This window comes from Spermophilus citellus (assembly GCF_964194105.1).
Source record: "Spermophilus citellus genome assembly, chromosome: 4".
NCBI classification, from domain to species: domain Eukaryota; kingdom Metazoa; phylum Chordata; class Mammalia; order Rodentia; family Sciuridae; genus Spermophilus; species Spermophilus citellus.
This window is the reverse complement of record NC_138185.1, coordinates 138,124,230-138,148,365: the sequence shown is the minus strand read 5'-3', so window position 1 is coordinate 138,148,365 and position 24,136 is coordinate 138,124,230. Positions and strand designations below refer to the sequence as shown.

The 24,136-nt window shown below is 42.5% G+C and overlaps 1 protein-coding gene across 2 annotated transcripts in view; it reads right to left on the bottom strand.

Moving 5' to 3' along the window:
- RMDN3 (regulator of microtubule dynamics 3) overlaps window positions 1–15,565 on the bottom strand; it is a 28,585-nt gene extending 13,020 nt beyond the window's left edge. For both annotated transcript variants that reach the window (XM_081289373.1, XM_081289372.1), the window contains exons 1-7: window positions 15,444–15,565; window positions 14,897–15,090; window positions 12,768–12,960; window positions 12,237–12,380; window positions 6,939–7,227; window positions 5,992–6,094; window positions 1,317–1,377 (exon numbers count right to left, since the gene is read on the bottom strand). In XM_081289373.1, the coding sequence (XP_081145499.1) occupies window positions 1,317–1,377; window positions 5,992–6,094; window positions 6,939–7,227; window positions 12,237–12,380; window positions 12,768–12,960; window positions 14,897–15,083 (977 nt within the window). In that variant the 5' untranslated portion in view covers window positions 15,084–15,090; window positions 15,444–15,565. The remainder of the gene's footprint in view (window positions 1–1,316; window positions 1,378–5,991; window positions 6,095–6,938; window positions 7,228–12,236; window positions 12,381–12,767; window positions 12,961–14,896; window positions 15,091–15,443) is intronic.
- Between the last annotated feature and the right edge of the window lie 8,571 nt (window positions 15,566–24,136).

Genomic DNA, 24,136 nt, shown 5'->3' with positions numbered 1-24,136 from the left:
CAGCGCTGTAAGAAAAATCAAGACAACAAAAACAAGGCCAAGGGGCTAGGGTTGTGGCTCACCAGTAGAGCGCTCACTTGACACATGCGAGGCCCTGGGTTCCATACTCAGCACCACATTATAAATAAATAAAGGTATTGAGTCTCCAACTACACTTAAAAAGTAAATATTTAAAAAAAAAAAAAAAAAACAAGGCCAAGCCTGGTACATGGTGCACACCAGTTATCCCAGCTACTCAGGAGGCTGAAGCAGGAAGACCAAAAGCTGAAGGGCAACCTCAACAATTTTACACCTTCTCAAAGATTAGACTTGTAGCTCAGTGGTAGAGCAGCCCTCAGTTCAATCCCTAGTACTTAGGGGGGGGGGGGGTTCTACGTTATCCACCCCAGCATTGTTTCTAGAAGCAAAATTGACATGCATTGAGTGCCTAACCAGGCCTTAGTTGCTTTATTTACTAAATACCTGGGGTTATCTGTATCAGACACTTCCAGAGGTTCATATCCATAGTTAATCAAAACAGCTGTTCCTCAGAGCCAGTTTTCATCCTTGGGATCCTAGACCAGGAAAGCAATGACACCCTGGAGAGTTACCTGGCCTCCAAGAACCCTTGCAGAGGAGGTTTCAGCAACAGAGAAGCACAGCCTCTCAGCTCACAATCTGAGGGCAGAGGCTTAGAAAGCAATGGGATAGTGAGAGAGGGGGAAAAAACATTTTCACTAAAACTCAGATGCTAAAATCAGGACTTTGGACATGGGTAGGTTTGACTAATAAGTTGGCAGAGTTTTGCTCACAAAAAGGGCTGATGTGTTTTGGGCTTTTTGTTTTGTGGTGCTGGGGATCAAACTTGGGGCCTCATGCTAGGTAAGCACTCTACCACTAAGTGACATCCCCAGCCCAGGAAGCTAATAATTGACCTCTCAGCTTCTTTGGCTTTGCTTAGTTTTTCTCATGCAAAGAAGCCAAGGTCCACCACCAGCCAGGGATCACAGCTAGAGGAAAGAAGAGTTTATGTAGGACAAGGGAGCAGCAAATTGCTCCAGTCTCCCTGAGGAGCCAAGAACCCACAAGTTTTTATGGCTAGGGTCACTCTTACAAAGATACCCATTTCTTCTAGCCACAGCAGGAAAAAAAGCTTGCTCTCCCAACTTGCCTCAGCCCCAGAGCATCTCCCAAAGAAAATCTATGGTCCCTGGCTGGGATAGGGTTAGCATGTTGAAATGCAGAGTAGAGCTCCCCATCCTGGATCCTCTGGCCAGGACAGAGAAAAGAAAGGTCTCTGTTCTGGCTCTTGTCAGAACCCTGCAGGGTGTTATTACCACTGGTGACATTCAGCACTCTCATTCCCCTTCTCCAGAGCAGCCTTTGCTTCTTCCTTTCCTGAAAGATAAAGGTAAATCTAGAATTGACATGGGCTCCCTTGTATACTTCCCCAGGAAGCGCTGTGGGAAAAATGAGTACTTTAGCTCTCACTAATACTTATACAATTGGGACTTACATGGAAATAGTTTGTGAAAAAGCTGTATATGGGTTCTCATGGATGATTCCTCTTCACCTTGGAGAGGTGACCCATATCTGTCATCAGTGGCAAATGTATAAAATTTGATAAAATCCTCAAAAGGATCCACCACCTGCCCTAGTGCTGGGGATTGAACCCAAGACTTTCTATTATGCTAGGGAAATACTCCACCAATGAGCTATACCCTCAGCCCAAAGCCACAATTCTTATAGGAGTCAAGCAACTTCTGCATAGTTTTACCAAGTTTTCTAGGAACCAGACTAACAAAGACATCAAAGTCCAAACACATGAAAGCTTCTAATGAGGGTCCCTTAAAGTATTAAAGAAGATGGAGTCCATAGACCTCCAGATGAGGATCATTACAACCATACACTAGAAAAAAAAATTGCAAAAAGGGATTTTTCCTTTGATAAAAATGGAACAAAAGTAATATATTGAGGTTGTCAGTTGGCTAATCTGTACTGTTTGCTCATATTTTAGTAATTATTTTAGTAATTTTTAAGGCAACTGATGCTATAAAAGTCTCTTAACTCTCCTTTTCCAAACATAAAGGCAATGTGACCCCACCAGTGAGGGACATTACCTTTTAGGGTTTCTATCTCCTTTAAAGCACTGTGTCACTAGGAAAATAATAGTGAATATGTGACAGCCAATTCTTACCAAGCTGGATAGTGGGATGGACAAATCATAGCCGAAGAGCCACAGAATGCCTTCCTTCTTATGTTCTTAGCATCTAGAGATAGAATAACTTGGGACCCAGTAAATCCCAAGTTTTCAATTTTGCCAGTATTTCAGTTACATCAACACAGGTACATTAAAAGAAGTTGGAAGCTGAGTGCAGTGGTGCATGCCTGTGATCCCAGCAGCTGGGGAGGCTGAGGCAGAAGGATCACAAGTTCAAAGCTAGCAAAAGCAAGGCAGTAAGCAACTCAGTGAGACCCTGTCTCTAAATAAAATACAAATGCTGTGGATGTAGCTCAGTGGTCCAGTGCCCCTTAGTTCAATTCCTGGTACCAAAATAAATAAATAAGTAAAAGCTGGAAGTCATAATCTAGAGTTTGTAAATTACACTGTTACAATTTTATTTTAGTTTAGCTATACATTATATACTATATTTTAAGTTTTTATAGGTCTTCCACATCTGCGACAATGGAACAAAATGGGCTTGACCCAATAAGGATAATTCTAAAAGACTACAATTCCAGAGTAAGACCTTCAAAGACATTCCATAGTCATCTAACCTCCAGTAGAAATAAACTTGTCCAGGAGTGCTAAACACAAAAACCAAACTAAACAAGTGCTGGCTGTGGATACTACTGTGACCACTGCTCACCCCCTGTCTTCATGATTCATGCTGGCTGTTAGCACTAATAAGAAACAGTTTGCCCTTCGGCTTTCTAAGAAACACAATGGCAGTTCACAAGAACAGGAATCTTACAAAATGGAGCAAAATGGGAAAAGAAAGTGGTTGGTCCATTTTCTAAGAAAAATAGGTATGATATGAAAATACCTGCTATGTTCAATATAAGAAATAATGGCTACTCAGGAGGATTGCATGTTCAAGGCTAGCATTGGCAACTTAGTGAGGCCCTGTCTCAAGGTAAATAAAAAGGACTAGGGATGTAGCACCATGGTAGAGCACCCCTGTATTCAATTCCCAGTATCCATCCCCCAAAAAATGGTTATTAACGAAACAAAATTGCATCTAATAACCTCAAGGGTTGTATGTTTAAAGTTAGCCTTGTTGATCTGCAAAATGGTAAGATTGCATAGAAAATTCAAACTAATTTCTGAGAATATTCAGACATACACTTCCTAACTTCTAGGGCACGGATCCCATGACAGAATGTTTCATGGCCACAAATGGCAGACCATTATTGAAGCTCATGATGATGTAAGAATACCAACAGTAGAGCTAGGTATGTGCTTAGTGATAGAGTGCTTGCCTAGCATCCACAAGTACCTAGGTTCAATCCTCAGTACCTTAAAAAAAAAGTTATTTTCTTATTTATTCTATGTTGGTTTTACTTAAAAATGTGATTATTAGATTTTGAAGACCTCTTATGCTCAGCACCAGTAAGTAGGTCTACCAAATCTAGATGGAAATCATAACTTTCGAAGTACAAATGACTTGAAAGATGAAGTCAATAAATTGATTCTATACAGCATTGGAAAGAAGCAATGTTTTCCAATCTCCTTTTCATGATATCATTTGTTAGCTTAAAAAAAGCTAAAGAAATTAAAGTTTGAGTTGAAAAACTCATAGGACTTCATAGAGAAGGCAGCAGCTCTGGAAAAGGTATGGAGGGTGAGACAGGTGCTAAAGATGATTGAGCTGATGGATGTGAACCACCACTCCCAGAATCTTTCTAAAATTCAGACTTTTCATAGTAACAAGTAAAAAGTCCCATTTGGGGATAGGTTGTGTGAGAAATTATCAGAGGAAAAGAAAAAGTTGTTGATACCAAGACATCAAAAAAATCAGCCCAAAAGCTGATCAGAATCCTCAAATGAAATTTAGGAGGGGCAGCAGATGCTTTTGAAGGAAAAAAAAAAAAAAAAAAAAACAAACAGTAAAAGCACCTTCTCTTAACTTCCAGGGACCTTTGAGAGTCTGTATCAACTCTAAGTTTCTCCATCAATAGAATTCTAATAATATTTAGAATGCTGACCTTGAAGTATTGTCAGATTCACATTTTCAAAGGTTCAGTAACATTTGGGCTGGGGTTATGGTTCAATGGGAGAATACTTGTCTAGCACATGCAAGGCCCTGGGTTCAATCCTCAGCACCACATAAAAATAAATAAAATACAGGTATTGTGTCAAACTACAACAAAAAAATAAATATTAAAAGAAAAAAGATTCAGTAACATTTGTAGGGTTGTCTTAAGTGGGAAAAATGATAAATCCATATTAGTCAGTCACCTTAGATAATGAACTGGATCATATACCTGGAAGCCCATTTAGGTGCCTGACATAGGGTGTGTGGCAAGGTAGGGTTAGGGATAGTCTCACTTTTTTTTTTTTTTTTTTTTGCCCAGTATTGGGGATTGAACCCAGGAGCACTCTACCATGCAGCTACATCCTCAGCCTGTTTTTTAATATATTATTTAGAGACAGGGTCTTTGCTAAATTGCTTAGGACTTCACTAAGTTTCTGAGGCTGGCTTTGAACTTGCAGTCGTCCTCTCCTGCCTCAGCCTCCCAAGTTGCTGGGATCACAGGCATGTGCCACCATGCCTACCCTCCTCAGCACTCTGTTTTGAGACAGGGTCTCCTTAAGTTGATTGATTGAACTGACCTTAAATTTGTGATCCTCCTGCCTCAGCCTCCCAAGTAGCTGGGGTTATTGGCATGCACCATCATACCTAGCTCACATCAGTCTTGTTTAAAGAGTCCACCCTCATGACAAACAAAGACAAGCCCTGAGTCTGACACAGGTCTGATGTACCCTATCCTCCACAATACTTAGACAACAGATTTGCTAAGTGCATATCAGATTTCTACACTAGCAGTAAACTCCCAAACTGCTTCTTAAGTGTTCACCATATATACTCACATTCTCAGAACACCTGCCACATAGACAGTATAACTAAAACTAGATTCCTAAACAGCAACCAGAAACCTTGAGTTCTACCTCCTTTCCAGTTAAGAAAGGAGGCTTTGCCAGGCATGGTGGCACACATATATAATCCCAGCAACTCAAGAGGCTGAAGCAGGGGCTGGGGTTGTAGCTCAGTGGTAGAGCACTTGCCTAGTGTGTGTGGGGTACTGGGTTCAATTCTTAGCACCACATAATAAGTAAATAAATAAAATAAAGGTCCATCAACAACTAAAAGAATATTTAAAAAGGGGGGGGGGTGAGGCAGGAGGACTACAAGCTCAAGACTTAGCAAGACCCTGTCTCAAAAACTGAAAAGGGCTAGGGATGTAGCTCAGTGGTAGGCATCCCTGGGTTCAATCCCCAGTATCACAAAAAAAGGTAAAGGCTTTGCTTCTCTTATGCTTGAGGAGTAAGAACAAAGACTAATGCTAACATGATACAACTACCCTTAAAATCATGTGCTCCTGGGCTGGGGATGTGGCTCAAGTGGTAGCGCGCTCGCCTGGCATGCGTGCGGCCCGGGTTCGATCTTCAGCACCACATACAAACAAAGATGTTGTGTCCGCCGAGAACTAAAAAATAATAAATATTAAAAAATTCTCTCTCTCTCTCTCTCTCTCTCTCTCTCTCTCTCTCTCCCCTCTTTCACTCTCTCTTTAAAAAAAAAAAAAAAAAAAATCATGTGCTCCTGTGTCAATTACTATGACATGCAAAGAGGTAAACTGCTGTATGTCAAAACCCAAGTTTGTCCCCTAGTGAGTAAGCCACAACTCATAGCCAACATCCTGGTGGTTCCCCTGAGTCCCAGGTAGATGAACCACCTGTACCTCCACAATCAGTCACTTTCCCACTAGGAACCTCTCAGCACCTACCATTTAGGGCATATGACTTCTTCTCATTCACCTCCTCAGTGAGCTCACACATGTCACTGTAGGCCCGGGCCAGGCGCCAAAGAAAGTCCTGTCGGCTTCCATACTGTAAAACAAACAGGAATGCGACACCACATCCTCAGTTTAATTTTCTTTTCTTTTTTTTTTTTAATATATATATTTATTTTTTAGTTTTTGGTGGACACAACATCTTTGTTTGTATGTGGTGCTGAGGATCAAACCCGGGCCGCACGCATGCCAGGTGAGCGTGCTACCGCTTGAGCCACATCCCCAGCCCCTCAGTTTAATTTTCAAAGATAGTGTGTTACAGTCACTAACATGAGGCCAACTGCCATGCAGTCTTCCCACTCCATAGACCTCCCAGGTTCGGAACTGATGATGCATCTCTAGCTGATACCTTGCATAATCACAGGGAAGGGCACCCTGGCCTTATACTGCTAGGGGAAAGGTCAAATCCAAGAAGATACAGAGGGACACAGCAAGAGGAGTCTTGCTGACACGAAAAAAAGTGTGAAGTTGCCCAAGAAAAGAGCGCTTGAGTGCTCTACACACTTGTTACTTGTGATAGAAACCTCAAGTTAGAGCAGACAGAATGAGTTCTACCTCAAGGAAAATAAGAGGAGGGGTACCCATTCCAGTCCTTTCCCCATTTCCCCCTACAGAGAGAGAAAGAGCTTATTTTGAATCCACAGGAGGCAGAGAACTATACTTCTCTTCCTCAGCAGGAAGAAAGCTCTGGGGCAGATAGTACCCCGGCTGGGCCTTCTTGGAAAATGATGTGCAACCTGGGGAGCACAGGCAGAACTAGCCATCTCATTCCCATGTTCCTTCCCATGTTATCTTGCAGGGTCAGTCACCATATGGGCCTTTCTTCATTCCCTATGGGTCAAGAGATAAGGGAGGGAGAAGACAAGCAGTTAGAGCCTCACCACGAGCTTGTTGTTGAGCAGCAGCTGGAAGCCCTCACGCTTATTCTGCTCGTTGCCCTGGTGTAGCTCGTCAGCCTGCTGCAGGAGGGGCAGCACATCCTCATGACCCAGAGAGACTTCAGCCTCTAAGACACCAGATGCTGGACCTGAAGCTGCTTCCACCTCCAGTTCCAGAGAATCCTTTCTTCCCATCTTTACAGTTTCACAGCTCACTTCATCTTCCCCTTCATCCTCACTCTCCTTGTCAGAGTCTCTCTCATAGTCAGACTCGGCATTGGCTGTTGTATAACTGGCAGAGAAATATAAATAACAGGGTCAACTCAGCTGATTATTCCATTCAAATCCCTAGGGTCTAATCCTTCAGCCATAAAGAGGCTCTAGCATTGTTGTACAGTGTACCAAATAAGAATCATGTCCATCCCTTAATGGTAGAATTAGTCTTCAAGAAAAAGCTTCCTATGGGAACTGTGGACTAGGAAAATTATCAGGGAGGGTTAGAGTATTGAAGTGGGGGCCCTGTGCTGGTCAGGGCCAATATCAGAATGCTTTTTGAAGACCACCAAATCTGCCAGAAAACAAAAAGGAAAAAAGCTCAGAAAAGTATGTAAAAAGTGCTTGCCAGTAAATCTCTTAGAAACAAAAAGCTCAGAAAAGTATGTAAAAAGTGCTTGCCAGTAAATCTCTTAGAAACAAAAAGTCATTTTTCTTCTTTTAAAGTGCTTCAGTAAACACACATACACACGTGTGTTCATGTTTGTTTGTGCATACGTGCAGTACTAGGGATTGAACCCAGGAGTTCTCTACAACTCAGCTACAGCTATAGCCCTTTTTATTTCCAGGTGGGGTCTTGCTAAAATGCCAAGGCTGGCCTCAAACTTTTAGTCTTCCTGCCTCAGCCTCTGGAATGGCTGACTTTTTAAAAAAATAAAATAAAATAGTGTTTTAAAATAAGCAGCAGAGGCTGGGGTTGTGCTCAGCAGTAGAGAGCGCTCACCTAGCACATACGAGGCCTTGGGTTCAAACCTCAGCACCACATAATGGTAGATAAATAAAACAAAGGTATTGTTTCCATGTACAACTAAAAAAAAAATTAAAAAATAAATAAAATAAGCAGCAGACTGGAGTGTGGCTCAGTGGTAAGCACTTGCCTACCATACCTTGTGAGGCCCTGGGTTTGGTCCCAGCACTGGATGGGGGGAGGTGGGAAATACATAGCATGCACATACCTACACACTCACACCTGATCTGAGGTGAGTGATCACAGTCTAAGGATTTGCTAATCATCTTTGTTTTATCAGTCAAAAGCACCTTCCAGAACCAACATGGGTGGGTGCCAGCTTCTGAAGCAACAGGCAGTCACACACCCTTGTTTTTCCCCCTCCCACCCTATACTGGGGATTGAACCCAGTGGTGCTCTACCACTGAGCTACATACCCAGGCCACCTCCCCACGCCCACCCCCTTTTTTTTTTTTTTTTTTTTTTTTGAGATGGTAGTCTCGCTAAGTTGCCCAGGCTGGCCTAGAACTTGCCATCCTTCTATTGTAGCCTTCTGAATAGCTGGTATTACAGGCATGGACCACCATACCTGGCCCATATTCTTTGTTAATTAAACCTGTACCACTGACCCAAGTCAACAACCAAACCTGTAATAAGAGAAAAAGTCCTTGGGAACTTGAGGAAGTAGCTGAGTGGTAGAGGCCACTTTGCATCTGAAAGAAGGAGAGAAAATGCAAACTACACCCTAGGGAGCTCCAATCCTGATGTATCCACTGAAGAAGCAGCTAAGTTTCTCTTGGATCTGTCTCCATCAGCAGCTGATTAGGCTGTTTTCCCTAACTGCCAATTAAATCAAACATGAACTAGACAAGGGAGAAGGTAGGACTTCCTGGGGCCAGAAGAAGATACAAGAGAGCCCTTGAGTCTGAGTGAAGGGAAAACAGATTCTATACTGAAACACAGGAAGATCCTAGTGTCCTTTACAGGTAAACCTTCCTACTTCCTGGAGTAAAAGGTAAGGATAGTTTCTCTATGGTTGGTACAAAACTAGAGGAGGAGAGATGAGGGAGACAAAGTAAATACAAAATAGCCTAAAGTCGGGTTAAATGTTGAACACAAAAGTAGTCTTCCTCATCTAGAAAGTCAGACTACAAGAGTACAGGCAGGCTCCAGAAGGTACCAAGTGAGCAAACAGACCTGATGTGCTAGTCTAAGCATGCAAATTTCCTCTTTATAGAGGAGTCTATCTGGGGGTGGGGGTGGGGAAGGGCCCCAAAAACATCCACTATAAGAACTTGAATTTTAAATCTCCCTAACCTCCCCTTTCTTTTCAAGAGATTATCCAAGTATCTTTTGCTAGCAATTTGCAGTAAAACCTTTAGAAATTAAAGGGACAAGGAAAAATGATATCCAATTTCACAACTAACCTGGGTAGTGCTGAAAGACCAGAGAGGGGCAACCAAGAGAAACTCCCAGCTAAGCTCTAATGCTTGGACAATAACTTGACTTGGAAGAGAAAATCAAACCAGAGTCTACTCTGCCTAGCTAGATTCAAAGGCAAATGAGCAAGTGGTTTATTTGGAGTGAGAGCTTATATCTAGAGAGGGGAAGACCATATTCTGGGCTAGACTAAGGACTGCCTCAGACACTTTAATTCAAAACAGGAGTCTCATCCTCCAGCACACCCAGGGAGAGAACACTGTTCTCACCCTGCTAAAGCTAACCAGAAGGAAGAGCCTGCAGTACTGCTATCCCCTTGAGGCCTAAAGGCAGAACTCACACAGCCAAGGAGAAGCAAAGGTCAGCAGGGGCTTTCCACCACAAGAGTGACAGCTGGCACAGTCCTGTGAGGCAGGGAGGATCTGAGGAGGCTGGCATGGGGAGGACTTTGTGCCTTACCCCACTTCAAGGAGTTCAGCCTTACCAAGCTGAAGCCCCACTGCCTGAAATCAGCCCACAGGTTTCCAGGGCCTGAGATTTATCACATGCAGGGACACTACATTTGCACCATTCCCTCACCTTACACCTGCTGCATTACCAATCTAGCCCTTATGGGTGGTCCTTTTCTTTAATATACCTTCAGGCTTGAGTTGCTAGACACAAGCAGGACCTTTGAAAAGGCCCTTTGGACATGTTGTTTCCACAGTGGACAGGAGACCAAGCTACCCTCTATTCCTTAAGGAGAGCCCACTAGTCAGAAATAGAGTACTGAGTTACACATGTACCCTCCTGGCAATTAAGTTTCCTTCAATTTCTAAACCCCACTAGAGGGGCTGAGCCTGGGCATTCAGAGATGACTAGGCAGGACCCCTGACCCTGAGAGGGAGAGAAGACAAGACCCAAATAAATGATGTTATAAATGCCCAAGGAGGAGTGAAGGTGAAGGTGAGGTTGCCGGCAACCTGCTTGGCTGGAATACCTGGAAAGCCTGGCTATAGGAGCTGATGTTTTAAGGCACGTTGTATTCTGCCAGGAAAGGAACTCAAACTGTAGTACAATGCCATGGAAACAAGCTCACAAAACTGCACAGGGATTGTGCCTCTGCCAATCAGTCTGTCTCCTGGAAGCTCAAAGTTGTTATATATTTGGAAGAAAGAACACCACTTTCATTGTAACACAGTAGCCCATCAGATCTCATTCTTTCACCCCTCAAAGAAGTTCTTTCCTTCCCAAGGCCCACATGCCAAAAGCCATGTCAGAGTTTGTGGACTCTTCTCAGAATATTCCCCCTTGACCTATATGGCACCTTCCATGACAAAAAAGAATTATTCACCATGGCCGCTGCCCCAGATAGCAGCTTGCTAAGCCAGAGTCTTGCACCATTAATGGCTTTCATGTGCCACAGGACTGGTCATGGGGCTCAACCTGCTGGAACTATAATTAAGAAAGCCACCCATCCCTTTGGTGGCTGAAAGCCCTGCCTTGCTCCTTGTGACCTTCGAAGTTCCAGTGAGTACCCACAAGTTATGTACCCTAGTAAACCACTCTGGCTCTAACTCAGCCCAGAAGTTTATATATATATATATTACTTTTTTTTTTTTTTTTTTAATCATGAAGGGCCTGGAGTTCCACATCCTGATTCCTGATTTTGGACAAAGTTGTGACTTCTCCTTCCATGCTTCCCTCTTACAAAATCCAAACATCAATTACCCATCCACACGTGACCTTCTCCCTTGGGTTGTACAGAAATGTTCATTAGGTCTCAGTGTCCCCTATCAACTACTTCATCCTTCTCTTTCTTTGCCATTTGGATGTGTCAAATATTCATTTCATTTTTGCTCTCTCCTCTTAACAGCCTTTGGAAGCATTTCACAGCCCAGAGCTATTAGGTAAATTGAATAGAAAACAACCACTTCTGCTACCCTTGAGAATTCAGAAAATTGGGATCAGACAACCCAGGAAACAGTCATCATGAATGAAGGACTATAGCTAATGCATTAAGACTTCAATTGTTTTAGCTGGGGGTAGCACTCATGAGGCCTGGATTCAACCTCTAGCACCAAAAAATTTTAAAAGACTTCACTTATTTCAAAAGGCACATGAACAGTGATCAAATCCAGCATTGTGACCAATGGCAGTGATATGGAAAAAGAATGATTTTCTTAGAAACTCAAATGGGTGCACACATAGCTCAGTGGAGGGGGGTTTACCTAGCACACATGAGGCCCTGAGTTTGATCCCCAGCACCACAAAAGAAAAGGAAAAGACAGGAAAAAATATCCCAAACAACTAAACAAGTTACTTGAGTAAGTTGTGCAAAACTACCACTGTGCTTCCAGCCTTCCCTGGCTAGAAGTGGGCAAATGAACCGCGGCGATCCCACTTCACAGTGTAGCCTATGGTCAGACCTGAGAAATTAGGAGTTACCTCACCACTGTGAAGAGGAAAAGGAGCTTGAGCAAGGCTCATGGAATCTCTGAGAGAGAGGGTGCAAACTTTGTGCTTAGAGACCTCTGCTTAACTTGCTCAGCCACTCAAGGAAAGGAACAAAGTCAGGAAACAACGGTTATAAAATTCTTGTGATAATACAGAAAAATGCCCAAGTTAATAAAAAATATAACTGTAAAACATAAATTGACTCAGAGAAAAATAACAAATGCAAATAAAACCACTGTTAACATTTCCATTCTTCTGAATGACAAACTGGATGGGATATTTGTTTCAACTGTTTGGTTTCATTTATTCACACCCTTACCTTGTTCCAAAAATTTAGAGTGGCTTGGTTTGAATTTTACTTTGACAAATAATACTTTTACAAAACCACCTGGTTGCAGCCACAATTCCCTCCAGGAGAGACTCACCCTCCTTCACTCTCAGCATCTGTGAATGCAGCTCCAGAGGAGGCTGTGAAGTAGACAGAGCTGGAACCAGTAGAGTCACTCCGCTCCCGGGCAAATGGGAACCTCCGTCGCCTAACCGCTCTCTGATTCTCCTCCATGTGGGATCTGCAAGGCAGGGTCCATTTCAGAGGGACCATTAGATACAGCCTTTTTTCCCTCACTCCTCCTCACTAAATGGCCAAAAGCAGAGAAAATCCTGGGTTTCCACCCTAAGAGCAAGAAAGGCAGCACCCTACATGGCAGACTAGGTTGGACAGAATGAAGAATGTCAGCTGCTACAATGGATCATGAGGAGCCAGAAGCAACGAGCTTGTGCAAGGTAAAAAACCCAATGCACAGCTTCCCCACTAAATTAGGTTAGAAACTATAGAACTGGCTCCTTCTTAAAGATGGCCAGCAACGGCCAGAATGCTACAGCTGAAAAATTTTTAGGGGCAAGGAAAAATTGAAGGGTAAGAGAAACAAAGCAAGAGAGGAGGCTGTATTACTCACCGGACCTCCCCAACAATCTCCCCAGCAAGCCCTTGAAGGCTGCTCCTCAACTCCTCCACCTCCCGGCGTAGTGCCACAAGACTGGTCAGCACAAAGTCCAGGCGGTCCAGCACCTTCTCCTGCCCTTCCTGTGGAAGGCTAGGTAACACCGCAGCATCTCCAGCTTCACCTGGGACAGCTCGCAACAGCATCGCTGAAGGAAGGGGGTAACCAGGAGACAGACACACATGGGATGTGGTGAGGAAAAGATCTCACACCTGGAATTTTGAACCACTTGCTTCTTATTGGAGTTCAATATACAGAGACGATCTTGAGGCTCAGATAGCTTACAATCACAGCTAAGTGTTAATAACAAGTCCCAAGTAACTATTCAGAAAGAAACTAAGTTCCCAGTCTCTACAAAAAAACGCCCTGTACTCCAGGAACCTTCCACACCAGGGCCCTTCAGCAAAGCTGTGCACAGCAGATAATGTGAAATGCTTACAAGGATGCAAGACCTAGGAGGCACGACAGCTGCCCTATTAGAGTAAAAGAAAGGTCTTTAACTGACCTTATAGTGCCAAATACCAGGCAATCAATACCAACTAACAGCAAAATTAACATTGGGCTCACCCAAATTCTGATCTCTCATTTCACAAAGAATAGTAAAGTACACTTCTCTTCGTTTAGTATTGTCAGAGAGGAAAAAAAGAAAGGGGGAAGTCAGTTACCAAGAAAAGTTACACTGGAAAAAGCCCATACAAACTCCATCAGAAAAACACCATTACCAAGCCCCAACTACCCAACCCTGACTTGAGCTCTGGGTGAATTCCAACAGTGAAATGCTAGCCATTGAAGAGCCACTTAAGTCAATTGGGCTAAACAGGAAAGAAATGAGGAAGGCAGAACCCACAGAATAGGAAAGCTGAAATCCCTTCTTCAAGGAAATCTAGTAACAATGTAAACCAAACTATAATACATACCCCATAGGGTTCAAGAATGTAGAGCAAGAAATACCTCTGAGATTGTGGTCACTTTCTCAGCCTCAGTAGTAAGACAGACTACACTAAGAAACTACAAACAAATTAAGAAAACCAAAGGAAAGACAAATGCACCCAGCATGTCACATTACCACTATGTTATGAAATGCTAACAATCAATTGCAATCTAAGGTAGTAACTTTTTGTTTGTTTGTTTTTTGGGATTGAACCCAGGGATGCTTAACCACCAGCCACATCCCCCAGCCCTTTTTATGTTTTATTTTGAGACAAAGCCTTGCTAAATTGATGAGGCTGGCTTTGATATCAAAAAACTCCTGCCTCAGCCTCCCAAGCTGTTGGGATTACACTATGCACCACTGCACCCAGATAAGGTATAACTCTTGAAACACTCCTCCAAAACAGCTTTCTAAACCATCTGATTTTGTATGCCAGAGAAAACATTCTTTTCCAATTAACACAAGGTGAGAGGATCTAAATGATCCTCCATCACACAAATCGGGGGAGTAGTTTGAACCAGCCCTATATCCTTTGCTCAAGGGAATGAAGGTGAAAGTTTTACAAATTTCAGCTGCTGGCTTCCAGCCATATTCAGTTTCAATTGCATGAGCATGCTCCCAGCCCAGGCTGCAATAGTATGATGGAAAGTACTCTGGACCAGGTGACTAGGCCCAACCTTTCCACTTATACTCTGACAACCTCTGGGGAGTTACACAATCTCTCTGAATCTTTATTTCTTCATAAGAAGACTAAAAAGCTTGAATTAGTCTCCAAGTTCCCTTCAAGTTCTAATATGTAATTTACTATATGAACTCTGACTTTTAATTTCTACAAGATTAGTTATTCCTTTTGCCTTGTTTTGAACTCTTATTACACACCTCACCCAAAACTAAGAAAGTGCCTTTAATACATACAGCATTACTGTAGCCAGAACTAGAAGCGAAAACTAAATGATCTTTTCACAATATACTTTCCTGGAATTATAGAGGAAAGAGTACAGAAAAGGAGATACCTTTTGTTTTCAACAAGTTTTCCCAAAAAAACTAAACCCTCAGGCAACCTCCTCCGCTGCCTGTCCCACAAGTTCTGCCAAAGGCAGCTCGTAGCTAGGCCTATCAGTCAACAGGCTGACCTCCGTTTCTGGCTCCTTACCCTGGCGTCCAGGCTCTGAAGTCTGAGCGCAGTCCACGGAGTTGGGCAGGATCTGGCTCCCGCCATGGCGCTGGGTCCGTTTCCATCGCTGCCTGTAAAGGATGCACAGGAATCCAAGGCCGGCGGCGGAGCCAAGCAACAGTGCCAGCCCCGCGCGGGCGCCACCCAAGGCCCCCAGTCTAGACATGCTGCACCTGCAACCCGCGTAAAACACGGGAGCGAGCGGGCGGAGAAGAAGAGATTCGTGAGCCTGGTCCAGCACCCGCAAAGCCGAACCCGACAGATATCCCTAACTCTAGGCTGCTGACTACCCTCACAACAATCCCGACCCTAAGGTTCCGCCAACTCCCTGGCCCTGGCTATCGCGCCCCTCTCCCAGCCTGGCCGTAGCCTTCCTTCCAACACGCTCCCAGACCCTGATCAGAGTCTGGCTTCTGAGTCTTTGACCCCCACCTCGGCCCACCACACTGCAGACAAACTCGTTACCCTGGCCTCCTCAAGTCCCCTAAGCCACTTGCGCCCGGCAGGAAATAACTCAGACCCTTACCCAGCCTCCAGCCACCATGGCAGCAGCAGCCGCCGCGGCCTCACGCTGTCAATGATCGTGACGTCATTAAACTGCGCCGTCAGCTCAGCTCACCGCAGACAGGCGCACGGCGATGACCCTACCCGCCTCCGAAGGTCCAGTGGCGGTCAGAGGGGCGGGGTCAGAGAGCGGGGAGGGGCGGGGTCAGAGAGTGGAGAGGGGCGGGGAAAGGGGCCGAGACCCCAGAGAAAACTGGGAGATTTTAGGGCCAGGTCTCTTTCCAGAACCCCACCGTCTGGCCATCTAGGATTTCGTTTCCCACAAATCACATCAGTTTATCTGCTGCTCCCGGTATTTGCCACGCTTTCTACCTTCGCTTCTACCTGCAAAAGACGACCTCTCTACCTAGAAAACGCCACTCCCCAGCTTTTCTTTACGGTGTCTTAGCGCAGACTTACTTTCTTTTAGGCTTAACAGTTTATGGGCTTCCTACTCAGACCGTGTACTAAATTCTAGACAATAGCGCCTTTGGCAGATCAAGTTAGAATAGGTAGACTGCTGGTTATCCATGAGAAGTCCCCCAGTCCCTGGGGCCAGCTTCTGCCAGCTAATGCTTAAATTCACATCATAGAACTGGCTCAATGGTGTTGCGCTTAGCATGCACAAAGCTTGGGGTTAAAGCCCCAGCATTCCACCCTCACCGACAAAACAAAGAAACAAAATTCAAATTATAGCTGCATATACAACGCTAAAAAGTCGTTCTTGCCTGACGCGGTAGCGCACGCCTGTAATCCCAGCTGCTTGGAGGCTGAGGCTGGAGGATCGCAAGTTCAAAGTCAGCCTCAGCAATGATGAGTTGCTAAGCAACTCAATGAGACTCTGTCTCAAAATAAAATACAAAATACGACTGCTTATGTGGCTCAATGGTCGAGAGCCCCTGAGTTCAATCCCTGATACCAAAACAAGCAAACAAAAAACAGTCGTTCTTACATTAACGGAGACAGGATTATAAACTTTTTCCACTTCCAGAATGGATAGAATCTTTTATCTGATGATAGAATCTAATGGGTTGTTGTTGTTGTTTGGTTTTTGTTACTGGAGATTGAACCCAGAGGCACTTTACCCTAAAAGCCACATCCTCATATAAAATCAACACACATAAATCAAAGGCATTTCTATATATCAGCGACAAAACTTCTGAAACGGAAATGAGGAAAAACACTCCATTCACAATATCCTCAAAAAAAATAAAATACTTGGGAATCAACCTAACAAAAGAGGTGAAAGACCTATACAATGAAAACTACAGAACCCTAAAGAAAGAAATAGAAGAGGATCTTAGAAGATGGAAAAATATACCTTGTTCATGGATAGGCAGAACTAACATCATCAAAATGGCGATACTACCAAAAGTTCTCTATAGGTTTAATGCAATGCCAATCAAAATCCCAATGGCATTTCTTGTAGAAATAGATAAAGCAATAATGAAATTCATATGGAAAAATAAAAGACCCAGAATAGCAAAAACAATTCTAAGCAGGAAGTGTGAATCAGGTGGTATAGCGATACCAGACTTCAAACTATATTACAGAGCAATAGTAATAAAAACAGCATGGTACTGGTACCAGAACAGGCTGGTGGACCAATGGTACAGAATAGAGGACACAGAGACTAATCCACAAAGCTACAACTATCTTATATTTGATAAAGGAGCTAAAAACATGCAATGGAGGAAGGATAGCATCTTCAACAAATGGTGTTGGGAAAACTGGAAATCCATATGCAACAAAATGAAACTGAATCCCCTCCTCTCGCCATGCACAAAAGTCAACTCAAAGTGGATAAAGGAGCTAGATATCAAATCAGAGACTCTCCATCTGATAGAAGAAAAAGTTGGCTCCGATCTACAGATTGTGGGGACGGGCTCAAAATTCCTTAATAGGACACCCATAGCACAAGAGTTAATAACAAGAATCAACAAATGGGACTTTCTTAAACTGAAAAGTTTTTTCTCAGCAAGAGAAACAATAAGAGAGGTAAATAGGGAGCCTACATCCTGGGAACAAATTTTTACTCCTCACACTTCAGATAGAGCCCTAATATCCAGAGTATACAAAGAACTCAAAAAATTAAACAATAGGAAAACAAACAACCCCATCAACAAATGGGCCAAGGACATGAACAAACACTTCACAGAGGAGGACATACAATCAATCAACAAGTACATGAAAAAATGCTCACCATCTCTAGCAGTCAAGGAAATGCAAATCAAAACCACCCTAAGATACCACCTCACCCCAGTAAGATTGGCAGCCATGATGAAGTCAAACAACAATGAGTGCTGGCGAGGATGTGGGGAAAAGGGTACTCTTGTACACTGCTGGTGGGACTGCAAACGGGTGCGGCCAATTTGGAAAGCAGTATGGAGATTCCTGGGAAAGCTGGGAATGGAACCACCATTTGACCCAGCTATTGCCCTTCTCGGACTATTTCCTGAAGACCTTAAAAGAGCACACTACAGGGATACTGCCACATCGATGTTCATAGCAGCACAATTCACAATTGCTAGACTGTGGAATCAACCCAGATGCCCTTCAATAGATGAATGGATAAAAAAAATGTGGCATTTATACACCATGGAGTATTACGCAGCACTAAAAAATGACAAAATCACGGAATTTGCAGGGAAATGGATGGCACTAGAGCAGATTATGCTTGGTGAAGCTAGCCAATCCCTAAAAAACAAATACCAAATGTCTTCTTTGATATAATGAGAGCAACTAAGAACAGAACAGGGAGGAAGAGCAGGAAGAAAAGATTAACATTAAACAGAGACATGAGGCGGGAGGGAAAGGGAGAAAAAAAGGGAAATCACATGGAAATGGAGGGAGACCCTCATTGTTATACAAAATTACATATAAGAGTTTATGAGGGGAATGGGATAACAAACATGGAGGGAAATGAATTACAGTAGATGGGGTAGAGAGAGAAGATGGGAGGGGAGAGAAGGGGGGATAGTAGAGGATAGGAAAGGTCCAGAATACAACAGTCACTAATATGGCAGTATGTAAACATGTGATGTGTAACCGATGTGATTCTGCAATCTGTATTTGGGGTAAAAATGGGAGTTCATAACCCACTTGATTCTAATGTATGAAATATGATTTGTCAAGAGCTCTGTAATGTTGTGAACATCCAATAAAAAAAAAGCCACATCCTCAGACCTTTTTATTTTTTATTTTTGAGACAAATTCTAAGTTGCTGAGCCTGGCCTTGAATTTATCCTTCTGCCTCAGTCTCCCCAGCACCCAGCTGATTATTGTTCTAAAACATTGGGTTTTTTAATGCTTATTACTTTTTTAATATTTATTTTTAGTTGTAGTTGGATACAATATCTTTAGTTAATTTATTTATTTTTATGTGGTGCTGAGGATCGAACCCAGGGCCTCACCATGCTAGGGGAGCACTCTACCACTGAGCCACAAACCCAGCCCAAAACATTATTGTTTTTAAACATCTGGGTGAGGCTGAAATTTGAGTTGACCTATGAATTTGTTCACATGCCATTTCAAGTTTTGTTGTTTTTTCTATATTGGTAAGTTTTTCATCCCTGGATTCTTTTATAAGTTCATTTTACTCTTGTGATGTTTACTCTTGCAACTTCTTGTAATTTTAGAAACTAAAAAGGATTTTATGGACTGTGATTTCAGTTTTATTGTTATCAAGAATTTCTTGCCAGTGGTGATGGAGCACTCCTGTAATCCCAGCTGCTCTAGTGGCTGAGGCAGGAGGATCCCAAGTTCAAAGCCAGCCTCAGCAATTTAGTGAAACTCTCAGCAACTTAGTTAGACCTTGTTTAAAATAAAAATGAAAAGGGCTGGGAATGTAGGTCAGTGGTTAAGCACCTCTGAGTTCAATCCCCTGTACAAAAAAAATAATAATAATAATAAATAATTTCTTAACAAAGTTTAGTTTGTCATCACATTGTACCCCATAAATATGTACAATTACTATGTGTCAATATTTTAAAAATTTATATGCATTAAAAATTTTGGAGGGTATAGTGACTGCAAATATCTAGACCAGTCCTCCCAAGATCCTTGATTAAACCCTATATTTATCTTTTAATGATGAAATACTTTACATGTACAATAACATATTTAGCTGGGTGTGGTGGCAAACTCCTATAAATTCCAACTACTTGGGAGGCTGAGGCAGGAGGATCACAAATCCAAGATCAGCCTGGGCAACTTAGTGAGACCCTGTCACAAAATAAAATTAAAAAAAAAAATAGGGGTTGAGGATATAACTGGTATGACACTTGCCTAGCATGCTTGAGGTCCTGAATTACACAATATCCAGCCCCACAAAACAAACAGAAGGAATACACTTAATATTTAATGTATAAGTACCAAAATATTTAATGTGTATGAACATTGTAATGAATAATACCATGAGGTTTAAAGAATAAAACTTCATCAATACTTTCTACTAAATTTTAAAGATTAATTTCAGTATCTTTTCATTAACTATGTAATATCCCTTTTCAGTTTTTTTTTCTCATTTTTGTGTAATAAGCCTGCATTGCTTCTATAATAAAAAGAAAGATATTAACTTTATTTTTAAGGACACAAAAACTCATTTCCTCTGGGAAACTTTCCCAGACCTCCCACCAGGGTAGAATTAATCTCTTCATTTTTCTTTGCTCTGGAGACTCTGTTACCCTCACAACACTGATTATTTGCTTTCTAATCTGTCTAACCCAATAGACTGCTCACTCTCCCAGGGCAAGTGTCATTCACCTCAACGTTTCTTGTGCCTTGCACAGTTCTAATGCAGAAGCCGTCCATAAAAGCTGACTGGAGAAAGAAAGGAAAGCACCTGTTGCTTTGGTGATACTTTCTCAGATGAGAAAAAAGCTCAATTACAAAAGAACAATTTCTCCTGTCTTTACTGGGGAGGTGGATGTGTTAGATAAACTAAGATAAGATATCTTTAATTTCCTCCTGGATATTAAAGATATTATCTGGCAGGCATGAGGCTGTCAGGGCGGTCCACAGTGCAGGGAGTGTTTCAGGATGGAGCTCTCTATCTTATGCCGCATCTGCAGACCAGTTTTACAAATGCAATAAAGCCTGAGAGATGACTGCCCTCCTGTCTTCCCAGGCACTCCACATCCCAGACTGAGAGAAGTGAGCTGATGTGACTCCCAAACTCTTGTCCTGCCTTCTGCCCAGAACATCTGCCTCATTACCTGGCTCTGCCAAAAGAGCAAACAAGTCCAACAGTTCAGTGCTTTGGGATGGTGGCCTTATCCCTTGTTTCTAATCTCTACAGCTATGGACATAAAAAAAAAAAAAAAAAAAAAAACTATTCTTATTTTGGCCTGGAACAGTGGCACATGCCTATAAATCCAGCTATTTATGTGTGGCAGTGGGGAAGGCAGGTGGATCACAAGTTCCAGGACAACCTGAGCAATGTAGTGAGACCCTGTCTCAAAATTTTAAAAGATTGAAAAGGCTGGGATATAGCTCAGTGGTAGAGCCCCACTGAGTTTCAAATCACTAGCACCTACCCCCTGCCAAAAAAAAAAAGTCCTTGTACCTGCTTTTTGGTGTGCCCCTGTGTGTCCTCTGCATCCCATCTCTTCCCTTCTCTCGCAGAAGTTATGACTCCCTGAATATTATATTATACTTATGCTCTCCTACCTTTTTTTTTTTTTTTTTGGTAGTGTGGATTGAACCCAGGGGTCCTTAACCACTGAACCATATCCCCAGCCCTTTTTATTTATTTATTTTTAAATATTTTTTAGTTGTAGATAGACATGATACCTTTATTTGTTTATCTTTATGTGGTGCTGAGCATCAAACCCAGGGCCTCACACATATTAGGTGAGCACTCTACCACTGAACCACAACCCCAGACCTTTATTTTTTATTTTGAGATAGGGTCTGAGTTGCTATCCTGCCTCAGCCTCCTGAGCCAGGCACGTGCCACCTCACCTAGCAATCCCCTATTCTTGTTTATAACTTGATTACGTATGTTTTATGAAAATTAAAGGAACATCATATGGAAGCAACATTGATAGAACTTTTCAAAATGAAGTCAGGAGGCCATTAGGGAACAGAACTTTGGCCTCCAGCTGCTGCCTGGAATGTGAACCTTGGTCGCCCCCACTCTTTGCAGGCCTCTGGCACAACCAGATAATTACAGTGTTTCCAGAGATTCATGATGGACTCGTTGCTTTATGGACTTTTCCATTTGGCTTATCCCTTATTTCTTTACTTACTATTGTCACGTAGTCCATGTCAAGTAGCATTTACATTGTTTTCCAACTTCAGTGAGAGTTTCTCTTGAAACAATTTTAATTACTGCCGTGGTTTGGATGCATATCCCCCAAAGGTCCAGGTGTTAAAGGCATAGTTGCCAAGTCAGTACTATTGAGAGTGCCAACTCCCAATGGGACCTTCAGGAGATGGGGCCCAGTGGGAGGTCCTTAAGTCACTGGGGGTGGACCTTTGAAGGGGATTGTGGAACTCCAATCTTTTTCTCTTTGCTTCCAGGTTCCTGATGTAAGCCATCTATCTGCTCCACCATGCACTTCTACCATGATGAGCTACCTTCACTAAAAATGCAGTGCAAAGGACCCACCCAATCTTGGACTAGAACTTCTATAATCATGAGCCCAAACAAAACTTTTCTCTTTATAAGTTGATTGTATTTGGTATTTCATTGCAGTAAAACAAGCTAACTAAAGCAATTACCTTGTAATGACTTAAAAGTCTTTAGTCATCATAAGCTCTACGGAAAGTAGAGCTTCCTGTCTCCTTTGAACATCAGAAATATGTGAACCTGTATCTCCCAAATTGCAATTTCTAGGACCCCAAATAAGGTTCTTTCATGTTTAAATTGATTGATAGTTTTTATTGGAGCGCAAGTTCAAGGCCAACCTGGACAACTTAGTGGAACTCTGTCTCAAAATAAAAAAAAAGGGGGATATGGATGTAAAGCACCCCTAATTTAATCCCCAGTGCCACAAAACAAACAAAATGTTTTCGAGCTTTATTTAATTAGAATTATTTTATATTTTTCCAAGACTTGCTTTTTCACTCAGCATTTTCATTGCTATAAAGTTTCTATTGTATGAGGAGCTGAGGCTGGAGCTCAGTGGTAGAGCGCTTGCCTGGCACGTGTGAGGCACTGGGTTCAGTCCTCAGCACCACACAAAAATAAGTAAATAAAATAAAGGTATCACATCCAACTACAACTAAAAAATAAATATTTAAAAGGTCTCTGCTGTATGAATCTACTAAAAGCTTTTACTATAGTCTGCTTGTGATAGATAATAAGAGCTGTTTCCAGATTTTTGCTAATTACAGTGTTGCTGTGGATATTCTTGTAAGTGTACTGGCTGCAGGAGAGACTTTCTGAGGTTTATATAAGAGATGTTTGGCTGCATCATAGTAGATGCACATTTGATTGTATCAGTCACACCAATTTGCAATCCCAAAGGTAAATAGTTTAGTTGTTAGATATCATCAACACTTGATATTCACAATTTATTTATTTATTTATTTATTTAGGTGCTGGGATGGAATTCAGGGCCTCGTGCATAGAAGGCCAGCACTCCACCACCGAGCCACACCCTGAGCCTTTTTTTTTTTTTTAATATTCCTTTTAGTTGTAGGGGGACACAATACCTTTACTTATTTATTTTTATGTGGTGCTGAGGATTGAACCCTGTGCCTCACATTCACATTAGGCAAGTGCTTCACCACTGAGCTACAACCCTAGGCCCCACAAGGCCTTTTATTGTTTGAGACAGAGTCTCACTAAATTGTCAAGGTTAGCCTTGAACTTTCCGTCCTACTGACTCATTTTCCTGAGTAGCTGGGATTATAGGAGTGCACTGTCATCAGGCTCAGTATCTTCAGTCAGTTTTTAAAAATCCTTTATGGATGAATATGCCTATACCCTCTAACTAAATTGTTAGTCCAGGAGTTAAAGGGCAGGGGTAGGGACTACAGAATTTTTTTTAAAAACGTGTTTCATTCACTTTATTTATTTTTGTATAAAAACCCTCTGTGGTAGCCACAGCTGGAGTCTGGGTCCTCTGAACAAACTCTGGTATAAGTTTTCTCAAGATGGTGAGTTGAATTCCTGATAGGGAGACTTGGTAAACACAGTCTCTTCCGAGAGATGGGAGGTCAAATAGTTGTATGTCTTGGAGATGGCATCAAAGGTGGCCTTGGCGGAATTGCCCAAGGTGGCAGTGCAGCCCCTAGCCAAAGTGTGGCAAGCAACTACAGAATTTTTTAGAAGGGGTGAGGAGTGGGGTGGGGGTGGGTAGGTATTGGGGATTGAACCCAGGAGCACTCTACAACTGAGCTACATCCCAGTTCTTTTTTTTTTTTTTTTTTATTTGAGACAGGGTCTTACTAAGTCGCTTAGGGCCTTGCTAAATTGCTGATGCTGGCCTTAAAATTGGGATCCTACTGCCTCAGCCTCTGGTGTCAATGGGATTACAGACTCCACCACCACTGCCGCAATTTTATTTTACTTTCCTTATGGGAAATCAAATCCAGGGCCTTGTGCATGTGAGGCAAGCTACATCTCCAGCCCTAAGTAGGCTTTATCATTACATTTTTTTTTTTCTTTTTTGCGTGCTTTTATTTAAATAAAATAAAGTATCGCAAACCAAGATTTCTCTTGGT